Source organism: Amblyraja radiata, chromosome 4 (assembly GCF_010909765.2).
Source record: "Amblyraja radiata isolate CabotCenter1 chromosome 4, sAmbRad1.1.pri, whole genome shotgun sequence".
NCBI classification, from domain to species: domain Eukaryota; kingdom Metazoa; phylum Chordata; class Chondrichthyes; order Rajiformes; family Rajidae; genus Amblyraja; species Amblyraja radiata.
In genome coordinates, this window is record NC_045959.1 from 60,565,378 (window position 1) to 60,578,567 (window position 13,190).

At 40.3% G+C, this 13,190-nt stretch overlaps 1 protein-coding gene across 4 annotated transcripts in view; it reads left to right on the forward strand.

The window, feature by feature from the left end:
* myom1 (myomesin 1) overlaps positions 1–13,190 on the forward strand; it is a 94,776-nt gene that overhangs the window by 45,285 nt on the left and 36,301 nt on the right. For 3 of the 4 annotated variants that reach the window (XM_033019592.1, XM_033019596.1, XM_033019593.1), the window contains exons 17-20: positions 2,667–3,080; positions 8,455–8,651; positions 9,934–10,060; positions 12,048–12,232. In XM_033019592.1, coding sequence (XP_032875483.1) covers positions 2,667–3,080; positions 8,455–8,651; positions 9,934–10,060; positions 12,048–12,232 — 923 coding nt within the window. The remainder of the gene's footprint in view (positions 1–2,666; positions 3,081–8,454; positions 8,652–9,933; positions 10,061–12,047; positions 12,233–13,190) is intronic. The other variant, XM_033019594.1, reaches the window with a different exon arrangement.

Consider the following 13,190-nt stretch of genomic DNA (forward strand, 5'->3'; position numbering starts at 1 on the left):
AGGACGTTCTTTTAGGAAGGAGATGAGGAGAGATTTCTTTAGTCAGAGGGTAGTGAATCTGTGGAATTCTTTGCCACAGAAGGTTGTGGCCAAGTCAATGGATATTTTTAAGGCCGAGATAGATAGATTCTTGATTAGTACAGGTGTCAGAGGTTACGGGGAGAAGGCAGGGGAATGGGATTAGGAGGGAGAGATAGATCACCCATGATTGAATGACAGAGTAGACTTGATGGGCCGAATGGCTTAATTCCACTCCTTTCACCAATTACCTTATGAACAAGTCAGTCAGCCTCTATAGAAGGAGAACCACATTTAATATAGGCCTAAGAAAGATGTAATGCCCTGATTATACCACAATAGTTTAATAAATCAGGATATTTATTAATCCAAAGTAAAGTGCTGATAAAATTAGTTTCCTTTATTGTCTGAGTATCTTATAATAATAATAATGAGTACTTTTGGCACATTGAATATCGTGGACAATACCTATGCTGAACTGAAGTTGTTTTCTGTTTAGGACTTCATCTGTTAGGGCAGCTGTAGATTTAAACGTTTTTGACCTTTGGGGCTGTGAGATCGTCAGACAAGTTTTAAGGGCCTGTTTCCTCACTGCATCAATGAACTCTGACTGTATCTCTAACTCTCCGCCCACACTCGAAAGATGTATAGGTTTGAGTTTAATTGGCTTTGTTAAGTTGTCAAATTGACCCTAGTATGTGTAGGAAGCAGTGATCGCTGATCAGCACAGACTCAGTGGGTCGAAGGAACAGTTTCCGCATTGTATCTCTAAAGTCTTAAGTCTCTAAAAGTAAGTTATGTGATGAACCACAGGCGTAGACAATTTCTAGAGTAGTGAATGAATGACCATGATGGGGACCGGTAACTCAGAGCTTCGCTGCAGGGCAATTGAACATATATTTTCCAGGGAGGAAAGATTTATACCATAGGACAGATTAAGAATAAAGGAATAAAATGATCACTCGAAAGGAGAATACAAAATAATTTATCCGTTGAGGAAAGTATAAACCAATATGAATATTCAAGAAATAAAGTTGAAAAGTGATCAAGAGTGAGTTATGTCTGCAGTCAACATATGAGAACATATTTCCTAGCTATTATCTATCAGTAATAGAGTTCAAGTTTATTTTCTGAAACTCCATTAATTCATTTGTTTCTTTATTGGTCAAATTACAGTGTTATCACCTTAGAAAGATGTGATAATACTGGCTCTCGTTGTTCAAGTATTTATTGAAAACCTTGAGATATTGTTGAACAAATTGACACGTGGCACAGCGATAGAGCTGCTGCCTTATAGCGCCAGAGACTCTGGTTCGATCCTGATTACGGGTGCTGTCTGTACGGAGTTTGTACGTTCTCCCTGTGACTGCGTGGGTTTCTACGGCAGCTCCGGTTTCCTCCCACACTCAAAAGACATACAGGTTCTTAGGCTAATTGGCTTGGTAAAATTGTAAATTCTCCCTAGTGTGTGTAAGATAGTGTGCGCCAATCGCTTGTCGGCATGGACTTGGTGGACCAAAGGGCCTGTTTCCGTGCTATATCTCTAAACTAAACTAAATCACCACAAACTATATTCTGCCTAATGATTTTTTTGTAATCCTGCAGATACTGGAAACCTGAAATATAAACAGAATGTAAAACAGACAATGTTTCAAGCAGTAGACAAAAATGCTGGAGAAACTCAGCGGGTGAGACAGCATCAATGGAGGGAAGGAATAGGCGACGTTTCGGGTCGAGACCCTTCTTCAGACTGATAGGCCCGAAGGAATAGGCCCGAAATGTTGCCTATTCCTTCGCTCCATAGATGCTGCCTCACAGGCTGAGTTTCTCCAGCATTTTTATCTACCTTTGATTTTTCCAGCATCTGTAGTTCTTTCTTAAATGTTTAAAACAGTAGACTCTTCTTCAAAATTGTAGAAGTATCTTCAACCTGAAACATTAATTATTTTTCTCTAGATGTTGAAGCTGCCTGACCAACTGAGTTTAGTTTAGGGATACAGCATGGAAACAGGCTCTTCGACCTCTGAATCCACGCTGACCATTGATCATACTAGTACTAGTTATCCCTTTTCCTCATCCACTCCTTACACATCAGGGGCAATTTACAGCGGACAATTAACCTGCAAACCCACATGTCTTTGGGATGTGGGAGGAGACCGTAGCACCCGGTGGAAACGCACTGTCACGGGGAGAACGTGCAAATGCCACACAGGCAGTACGTGAGGTCAGGGTTGAACCTTGGTCTCCGGTGCCGTGAGGCAGCAGCTCTACCAGCTGCGCTACTCTGCCACCTGAGTGTTTCCAGCAATTTTTGTTAATGTTTGGTATTCTGTCCACCACATATCCTTACCAACCATGAAGTTAAGGTTTTTCTGCTTTCAATGTTTGATGGTGCATATTCAAGGTTTGAGCATTGAGCAATACTGCCTTGTTTTCTTGTGTTTGCAATAACAGCTGAATAGTAATCACTGGTCTGCATCTGGCTTATTGCCTTGCTAAATGTTGAGTAAAAATACGTCTTTGCATCTTTTTCCTTGTTTTTTTATGTTTAACGTGTGTCTTCATTTCTTCATCCTTGAAAAAAAAATGCCCTTGTTGGGCAAACAGTTGTTCTTGAATGCCTGATTAATTACTTTATTTAACTCTAGGAGGAGGAGTGCCTGCTGGTGTGTTTCCTGAACAAAGTGGTAACATTGACGGACTAACAGAAAGCCGTGCACGCTGGGATGGCAAGCATGAGGCATCTCAGCCCGCACGTGACACTTTACTAAGTTGTGATGCTGTGCTTAACAGACACCAACTGCCCACTGGCTATGGTAGTTTGCCACACACAGCACCAGATACTTCAAAGGAGGTAAATGCAAAGTGGACGAGCAAGCCTAATCAGAGAAGCTCAAAGGTACAAGATATGCACGAGGAGGGTATACATGAGATGGGTCCAAAGATACAAGATAAACATGAAAAGGGCCTTAAGGTACCAGATATGCACAAGATTGGTTCTAAGGTGCCAGATGAAAATGAGAAAGGCTCTAAAGTACAAGATGTGCACATGGAGAACTTAGGTGAGACATCAGGAAGTTTATTTTCAAGTTAAACTTATAAAAAATGCAATCGTATTCCGAGAGGAACTGATCGATTCCTGGGCAAATATATCTGATGCATTTTTTCAATTTTTAATGGGTTTCAACAAATAACAAAACAAAAGTGTTTTTTTCCTCACACATCGCAAGTGTTCTCACGACTCACAAGTTTCCAAATACTGTGCAAGGAGAGGGATGTACTGTACGTTCATCAAAGTGAAAGGAGGTTGAAAACAGAGCAAACCCATGTTTTACGAAATATGTTTTGTGGAGAGTTTAGGAGGAGGAACGAGAGGTATATTAGTGAATTATTTTTGAGTAGTATTACAAGAACATTGGACCAGCAGGACCAAAAATGAACCCAAATAATCTCATGAGATATGAGCAATAAACTAAATTCATGGGAAAGGTGGGATATGGCAAACATGTACCTGATAAAGATATCATCATATTTATGAACATCAGATAGAAACGTTGTCATTTAAAGATGGATCTTCTGCGATTGAGCTGAGAGATAAATCCTAAAGTGTTCATAGTTATTTTACTGGAATAATCTCAGGAGATTAGAGTAGATTGGTTTGAGCAGAAGTATGGTTGAATAGAATACCTTTCTAACTTTATACCATCCTTAACTGCAGTTCAATGGCAGTTGTTATCCTTGTCAGTGACCCATTCATATTCCTTGTGGTATTCGATATCGAATTCCTCCAGAAGTTATATTAAAGATGCCATGTAGAGTATTGTAGTATAATTTGCATTCTATATTCTTTCAATCTGGCTAAACAGTGTTGAGTAACAATAAGGGAATAACATCTTTAACTCTCCCTCATTTTTAACAATTGTTAGGAAGGGTAAAAGGATAGGATAAGGATTCAAAAGCAATTCTTAATAGATGTGACAGAATAATGCAACACAAGAAGAAGGCAATTGACTTGTGTGTGCAATGACTCTTTGCCTGCCTGATCTCTCAAATTAGCCCTTTCACTGTGCCATTAATCTTTTGGCACCAATTTGATTTTGTTCTTTTAAGAACACATCCAATTTTCCATTGATCGTTAGCTGTGAATCTGATCCATCATCCTTTCAGAAGATGCATTCAGATCCACCTCATAGTGAAAAATATAGGAGATATAACATGTGGCAGCCAGTTTTGATTGAGCGAGATATGTTGGCAAAGACACTTGGACAGCTCTCTGGTTTTACATAATATGAACAGGTATATACCAATAACACAAAATAACATGTTAATTATGATAATATATTTTGATATTAATAAAACAATGCATACTTAACAAAGATACTAAAGAATGTGAATGAAGAGGCAGACAAAATATATATTCCTTGGTAGTGTAAGTCACTAAAGCTGTGGAGAAAGTCCAAGAGGGTAGTTTAAATTATATCAGTGGGAGAATGCCCATGAGAAAAATTAGAAAACTTTGATGTGATGTTTTTGAGAAGCGTTAGTCCAAGCACAGTAGTGCAAACAGCCTTGAACACTCAACTGTGGTAAATGAATATTCACACCATTTTAATGTCTTGCTTTCTGGTGATTGAAACTAATCACATTGATTGCAAATAATTGTACTGGTTAACTCATAACTGTAAATTGGTTTGCATTAGTTCTCATTAACTGCTTCTACAGTTGATCAGTTTGGTTTTAGTTAGAGGCAAGAGCAATTGATAAGGGGTGGGAATCCTGCATTTGATTAGCGGTGGGGATCCTAAACCCATGTGAGACTGCCACGGCAACAATGGCATCCAAGCTAGTTTAGCTTATCATCTCAAGGCAAAACTTAAGTTTTGTTTTCATATGTGTAGGAAGGAACTGCAGATGCTGGTTTACACTGAAGATAAACACACAATGCTAGAATAACTCAGCGGTCAGGCAGCGTCTTTGGAGAAAAGGAATGGGTGACGTTTCGGTTTGAGATCCTTCTTCAGATGTCTGAAGGATCTGAAGAAGGGTCTCGACCTGAAATGTCACCTTTTCTCCAGAGTTGCTGCCTGACCCACTGAGTTACTCCAGCATTTTGTGTCTATCTTTTGCTTTATTATCCTTTGCTAACCAAATCTTTTTTCTACCTCCATCCCTGTGATTGTTAACTTGTGTTTGCGCAGCCCAGTAATGTTTCAAATTTAAAACTCTCATCATTTATCCAAAACTCCATTAGGTAACCTTCTCCAGCCCTGCAACCCTCCAAGAACTCTGCATTCCTTGAATACTGCCTTCTCCGTGTCCGTGACATCCTTCATTCCAGCCATGCTAGGAAAAGTCCAAATTCTGGAATTTCATCTCTTATTTTTCCACTATTATTCTTCTCTTTTTGAAATAAATCTAAAATACACCAAATTTATGCCACCCATTCTACACTCTCCTATATGTCAGTCTGATTACTTTCCTGTGATTTACCTTTGAATTTTGTTCTATAATAAAGATTTAATGTTGTTACTAAATAATAAGACTAATTTGCATATCACTGTACCTTGCATATCGGTACGTGATATTAAAAGACTTTTGAAACCTTTGATGAAAATTGTAATATGAGGATTCAAGATGAAAGAAGATATTGAAAGTTGAGAAGACGAGTAAACAGAATATCAGACTTGCGTTTTGGGAACTTGGAATCATTCAACATATTTGGATAAATGAATTAATTCCTTTGAATGTGTCAGACTCAAGTCGTAGAGAGATGCAACACAGTAACAGCCCCTTACGCCACCAAGTTCACATCAACCATCAACCACCCATTTCCACTAGTTCTACATTAGTCCCAATTTTTTTCTCGCTATATTTTCATCAACTCATCAGAGATTCTACTACACATCTACTCATTAAAAGCAATTTATTGTGGCCAATTAATCCTACAAATCTAATTTCTGGGTTCTGGGAGGAAACAGGAGCATCAAACGTGGGCAAATGGTACTATCTCAGATGGGACATCTTGGTCGGCATGGATGAGTTGGGCCAACAGGCTTGTTTCCATGCTGTATAACCCCATGACTCTGCACCTGATGGAAACCCATGTGGGCACAGGGGAGAACCAGTGACAGCAACCAAGATCAGGTCTGAATCCAGGTCTTTGGGATTGTTGCTGTGAGGTGGTAGTTCTATTGGTTGCACTGCAGTACCCTCTGATAACCTATTTTCCCAATTATAACACTGGACCACCATTTAAACATGACTATTAGGGGATTTTAGCAATATGCTGCAATTGAATGAAGGATGATAAAGGTAGGCTGTATTATTTGAAATTAGTTGAGTTAGATCATTGAGATGTTAATAGAATATAAGTTAATTTCACCATGATAATTTACCATTGTGTTTCTTACCTCAGTGCCATTCTCTATGCAAGAAATCAAGTACTGAAGTTTCGGAAGTGATTTAATAGATGTGCTTTCACGTGTGAAACACCTTTGCCACTCATAAACACAAAATGAATGTTTGCCACTGTTAAATTCTAACCCACTATCACCAGAGTGATCGCCTGGATCAATCTGTGTCATATTTTTCAATGTACATGTTTTGTCTTGAACATACTAGTTTTCCTCCATTTTGAAAAATGCTCAGAGAGGCTGGATCTCAGCTTGACTCCATGGCTTGGCTCTCCATGGATTGGCTCTCCATGGCTTGGCTCTCCATGGATTGGCTCTCCACGGCTTGGCTCTCCTTGGATTGACTCTCCGGGTGGCATTGACTCTATTCCTGTGGAGAAGTAGAAGTACCCATTGTGTCACTTTCTGGTGTCACGTTTGAGCTGCAAAACTCACCATATGAAGTTATGCATCCGATCCATTATTGACTCAAGCTTAGTTTATGCCTCCTTTAATAACAGAGCAAATTAATTGGAGTTCCAGCAGATTCCACAGCTAGTGATGCTCAGAAAAAAATCTGTGTTGAGCTCACAATAAGATACATTAACTCAGTCAAATTCAAGCTCAAAGTAAAGTGGAATTTGAGTCTCCATATGATCTAATTAATTCAATGGTTCAATGGTACTTTATTTGTCAAATGTACCGAGTAACAGTGAAATTAATTTTTGCATACAGTTTAGTACAAGTATCACTATACATAAGCACTTAGATTCAAGTACAAGTGTACAGTAGTAGTACACTGAGTCAATATAAAACAAACACTGAGTGTGGAATTGGTACAACATGCAAGAGGAGTTAATATAGAAACAAGGAACTGCAGATGCAGTTTACAAAAGAAGACACAGTAACACAACGGGTCATGCAGCCTTGGGAAAATGGTCTGAGGAAGAGTCCAGACCCGAAATGTCACCTATACATGTCCTCCTGAGATGCACCCTGACCTGCTCAGTTACTCCAGCACTCAATGTTCTCCTAAGAGGAGGTAATGTTGGCTGAGTAATGACAACAAGCAGAGTCCCATTTGGTCCAACAAGCAAATATACTGTATGACCAATTACTTAAAATGTTACTAAATCTTTTCCTGTCAACTAGGTAATCTCCTAGCTTGACTGACCTCAGAATAGATTGTCTATAGCAGAACAATGCTGTTAGGTGTGAAAACAATGTCACCTGTCCATTGATAGACACAAAGTACTCAGGTAACTCAGGCAGCATATCTGGAAAAAAAGCAGGTTGGTATTAACCAGCATCAGTAGTTCTTTGTTTATACCTTTCACCTGGCCATTGGCCACGTGTACCGAGCTTCAGCGCAGGGATGTTGTCCTGGGAAGGGATGTTGCTGCTGGTTTGCTTCTCCCGCCAGTGAGTTTTGAAGATATTGTGGAGATAGTGCCAACAGCATCTGTCCATTTTGTTTTGCACTGTCCACTTAAGTAGCCCATATCTCAGAAGTGTACAAGAGGGCAGGGATCACAGCAGCCACATGTCCATGAGCATTGAGATAGGTTTGGACCCAGTAACTGAAGAGAATATTTCACACATTTTTATCCATTCTTTATGACATGACATTGAGGAATATTTGTATGAAGTGGCACCACATAATATTGGAATATAAACTCTTGCCAAAAGTGTTCACATAGTCAGGAACAGCCAACGTTCTAACTGGTGCCCGATTCGATAATTGATGGCAAACTGAAGAGACTGAGATTGTGATTGAACTTCAATTTATTGGCACATTGTAATTGCACTATAATATAAATTTCCATTTCAAATGTAGTTTAAAGACATAACCTGCATATTTGCATTTGAAGGTCATGATACTGATCATTTCCAAAATCACTTGAGACATTACTTGTACAATATACAAAATGTACTTTGTATATATCATTACACAGAAGTGATCCATACAGCCAGATTTATATTGAAAATGTTGAACTGTCCAGTGGAGTCAAATATTAACCTCATGTGCTCTGACTTCAAACAGCTGCCCCAACTCCACCTTGCGGCATCACGGTGCTTGAAAGTGTCCATGACTCGATGGTGTTAGGATGGAAGCAACCCAGATCCCATGGTGGTTCCGACATAACTGGCTATTTTGTGGATTACCGTGAAATTATTAACAATAAGCCTGGAAAGTGGAACGAAGCACATATCAAGGCTATCAGTGAGCGGGCATACAGAGTAGGTGAAACAATAGCTTATTTTCTGATCCTGTTTTGACAATGTAAAATAGAGCATTTTAATTCAATGTGGATCTCACCCATCCAGCTGAAAATACTAAAGGAATTAACCTATGCATCACAGGCATAGAAATGATTTTAATTTTATTACCCTGAGGACCCATCAACGTGCACGTCCTTTCAACTAAAGTCATTCCATCTGTCGCAGACATGTCGGCATGTTACCCTTGTCCCAGATATGCATGTGAATAATTTGTTGGAAATAGACTAGCACTTGATCCCGGTGCTTATCGACAGGTCATGTGTTACAGCAAACTATATTAAGTGATGCTGACATTTTTTTAACGTATGTCTGTGCTGAACTAGACTCATTTAAGCTTTACATTAACAATCTATAAATCAATGGATAATACTGAAAATTCCCAGCAAGTCGGAGAGCGTATGTGGAGAGAGCAACAGGATTAAAATAATTACATTTCTTTAGAAATCAATGATAGTCAAGATAATTGAAAAAGCTGGAAGGGTGCAGAGAAGATTTACAAGGATGTTGCCAGGACTCCAGGGCCTGAGCTATAAGGAGAGGTTCAGCAGGCTGGGACTTTATTCGTTGGTGCGCAGGAGGATGAGGGGTGATCTTAAAGAGATGTATAAGATCATGAGGGGAATAGATAGGATGAATGCACAGAATCTTTTACCCAGAGAAGTGGGAATCAAGAACTAGAGGACAGGTTGAAGGTGAGGGGGGATATATTTAATAGGAACCCTAGGGATAACTTTCTTACACAAAGGGTGGTAGGTATATGGAACGAGGTATATGGAGGTAGTTGAGTTAGGTACTATTACTAAGCTTAAACAACCATTTGGACACGTATAGGGATAGGCTTAGAAGGATATTAGGTGGACAATGAAAATGATGAAATGGCCAAAGAGGTGATAATACCAGGCAAACAAAACCATTAATTACCTGTATCTAATAAAATCAGATGGAAGAAGGGAGAATTGTTACAGCAGAATAGTTGAAAGATTGGGAGGGATCACTTGAGTGAGATGTTTAAGGTGAGTAGAGATGAATACAGAGGACAGGAATTGATTAAATAGAAAGGATTACAGTGATGCAGGATCTAAAATATTACATCTTGTTTCTCTTTCCACACATGCTCCTAGATCGGCAGTGAGCTCCAACATTTAGTTTTAATATCTGACATCCAGTGCATTATGTTAATCAATGTATCTGTTTGCATAGATTTCTTCTAATTCTTGTTCTTGCAACTTACTTTCTTTAGATCAATGACCTAAAGGAGAACATGATATATCAATTCCAAGTCCGTGCAGCCAACATGGCAGGAGTAGGCCTACCTTCTTCACCGAGTGACAAGTTTAAGTGTGAAGAATGGACCATCGCTGTTCCAGGCAGGTCTACTAATGTTCCAGACCAATCTATTTACAATGTAGAGGCAGAGTCCGAAAGCAAGAATGAGGGACGCTGTGGATTGGAAAACAATGGTGCTGGGAATCAAAGCATGAGAACAGGCTGGCAGAAGTCAGGAAGACTTGTTTGTAGCCTCATAGAGATTTCCTGCAGACCATGGTGCCTCAACGTCTTCCGAAGGAAAATAGATAAAACCTGGCCCTTAAAATGGACCACTGAAGGCCTCTCTAAGATCTCGGTAGAGATACCTCCAGTTATCCCTTTTAAGAGTCAGGCCTCCCAGCGCCTATAGCTGGCTGCACCATGCCTACCCTACCGATTTAACAGTCAAGAGTTTAATTGTCATATGGACATGCAACCGAGCAATGAAATTCTTACTGATTGCAGCTTAACAGGGTAATTATTACAATAACACACAAATAAATGTGCAATAATCAATAACATAGTAAGTTAACTAACAGTAACACCAGGTTTCCAGAGCATAACAGTGCAAAACTGAGGTATATAGGACAACCAAAACAAATTCCATAGTCTATAGTAGGTCATGGTTGCTGAAGTAGGGTAAGTGCAGTGCATGGTTCCTGGGAAGAAGTTATTCTTGAACATGGAGGTCACAGTTTTCAGGCTCCTGTACTCCCCCCCCCCCCCCCCCCCCCCCCCCCCCCGATGGTAGTAGCAAGATCAGAGCATAGTCAGGGTGGTGTAGGTCTGATGATATAAGCTCCCCTTTTGAGGCAACACCTCCTGGTTGATGGGGGGGATGGACCAGGTAATGTCTACTACTCTCTGAAGCCTCCTTCATTTCTGGCATTTGAGTTACCGAATCAGGCCATGATGTTCCTCTACTTCACGTCTTGAGAAGTTCGAGAGGGTATTTGGCGAGTTACCAAATCTTCTCAATCTTCTAAGGAAGCAGAGGCATTGATGAGCTTTCTTTGTGATTGAATCAATGTGGCCCAGGACATATATGTGTCTGGGTACACAGTCATAGAGGTCAATCAATCACTTTGAAGCAGGCACAATACCTTTATTTCCAGAACTTAATTGTCCATTAATAAGTTTCTTCATGTGAGTGAACAGAGCCATGAAACTATCAAATTTTCAAATGCTGGGTGGCAACCTTTTTGAGGAGCAATTAACAGTTGGATAGGTCTTTCCCTTGGTCTCCTGGACATTATGCCTAAATTAAATGAATGACAAACTGTTGTGTAGTGCCTTGTGATAACTATTTTGCTTATCCATTTTGAGCTTCAAAATGATCAGCACTTGCTACTACGTTTGTGATAAGTATGTCGCACTGTACACCATGTGATTAATACACTGTGGCAGCAATGGTTGACAAGATACTGTTTGGTATTCCAACCACAAGCAACATTTCCTCAATTTGATTTTTTGAGAAGAAAATATTTATAGTTACATTAGAAACGCACAATTGAATCCTGTGAGGTTGTTCTTTGGTCAGGTCGGGGGGAATTCCCCCCGCCACGGGTACCATGTAATCCCGTGCTACCTGTTCCATGGTCGGATAGTCGTCGACTAAACCTGGTTTGCCAGGTGAGGTGGGGGCTGTGGATCCCCAGCAGGACCAAAAACAAATCCTGCCAAAGGGCGGATGAGCTTCTAGCGAGCCAACGGCCATCCACACTTCAGTAGAAGTTGCGATCACTGTCGTACATAGTATTGTAAGGAATGATGATAAAGCACACCCACTAAAATCCTATACTTCCAGCGGTGGAAGTCCGCAGGAACTGGAGGACAGAGATGTGTGATGCGTCCGTCACCGTTCCCGTTGGAAACCAACACCACTGCGTCGCTAATGTTTTCAACGATGATGAATTAATGAATGAAGGCTGTTCTGACACATAGGAATTTCCTATTCACATGTATTATAGTTTACTTTAAGTTTGCTGTAATTCCTGTAATTCATCCGGATGTATTTTGTGTGATGTATTTTCCATATCATTGCAGGGCCACCTCATGATCTTATGCACACTGAGGTTAGAAAGAACTCTGTGGTCCTCACATGGAAAGCTCCAGTGTATACTGGACGGAACGAGGTGACAGGGTACTATGCTGATATCCGGGAGACTGATGCAAACGAAGAACAATGGTCAAGTATCAATGAAAAGGCAACATCGAAGAGGTTCATAAAGGTAAAGGCCATTCAGTAATTCCTATACTCAAAAATACAACTATATGAACACAGTTTTTTGGACAGGTCAGCTTTTTTGTATCACTTTGTATCAGTTGTATCATGCAAGTAAAAATACAAAATGCTGGAGTAAAGCCCCTGTCCCACTTTCACGACCCAATTGGAGATCTCTGCCGAGTTTGCTCTTGACATACTCGCAGCATGGTCGCCACAAGGTCGTAGGAGGTCTTCGTAACTCTTCCTCATGCTCGTGAGTGGTCTCTGCGTACTCGTGGCCTCAAGTAGGTTGCGGCATTTTTTCCAGCCTGATATAAAATGTCCACGAGTAAAAAAAAAAGGTCGGCTTGGAAAAAATTGATATTTATTACTCGTAGGTAGATCGTAGTAGGCCGTGATGGTAGTCGTAGGTAGTCGTAGATAGTCGTGGGTAGTCGTAGGTCGGTAACTGGCCCGAGAAAAAAATGCAAACATGACATCATTTTATCATGCGATCATTTTCCACTCGTAGCTAGTCGTAGTTGGTCTTAGGTGTGGAAGACTGAGGTCGAGGGGGGGTCGTAGGAGTTCATAGACATAGTCGTAGGAGGTCGTAGACATAGTCGTAGAAGGTCGTAGGAGGTCTTTTACTTCAGCGAGTCAACACGACCTTGACATTTTTTAAAACTCTAGGGTCTTCTAAACTTGTGGATTAGGTCGTCCAAGTGGGACAGGCCCTTAACTCAGTGGGTCAGGCAGCATTCCTGGAGTACATGGATAAGTGACGTTTCGGGTTGGGACACTTTGGTATCATAGCAATATTCCCAATTTGCTAAAAGATCAACTTTTAAATTGCTACAAAGTTGACATCCAACTCTCTTCTAAAATTGAAGGGTCCTGACCTGAAACGTCACCAATCCATGATGCTGCCTGACTCACTAACTTATTCCAGCCCTTTGTGGCCTTCTGATATTTCAGTTATT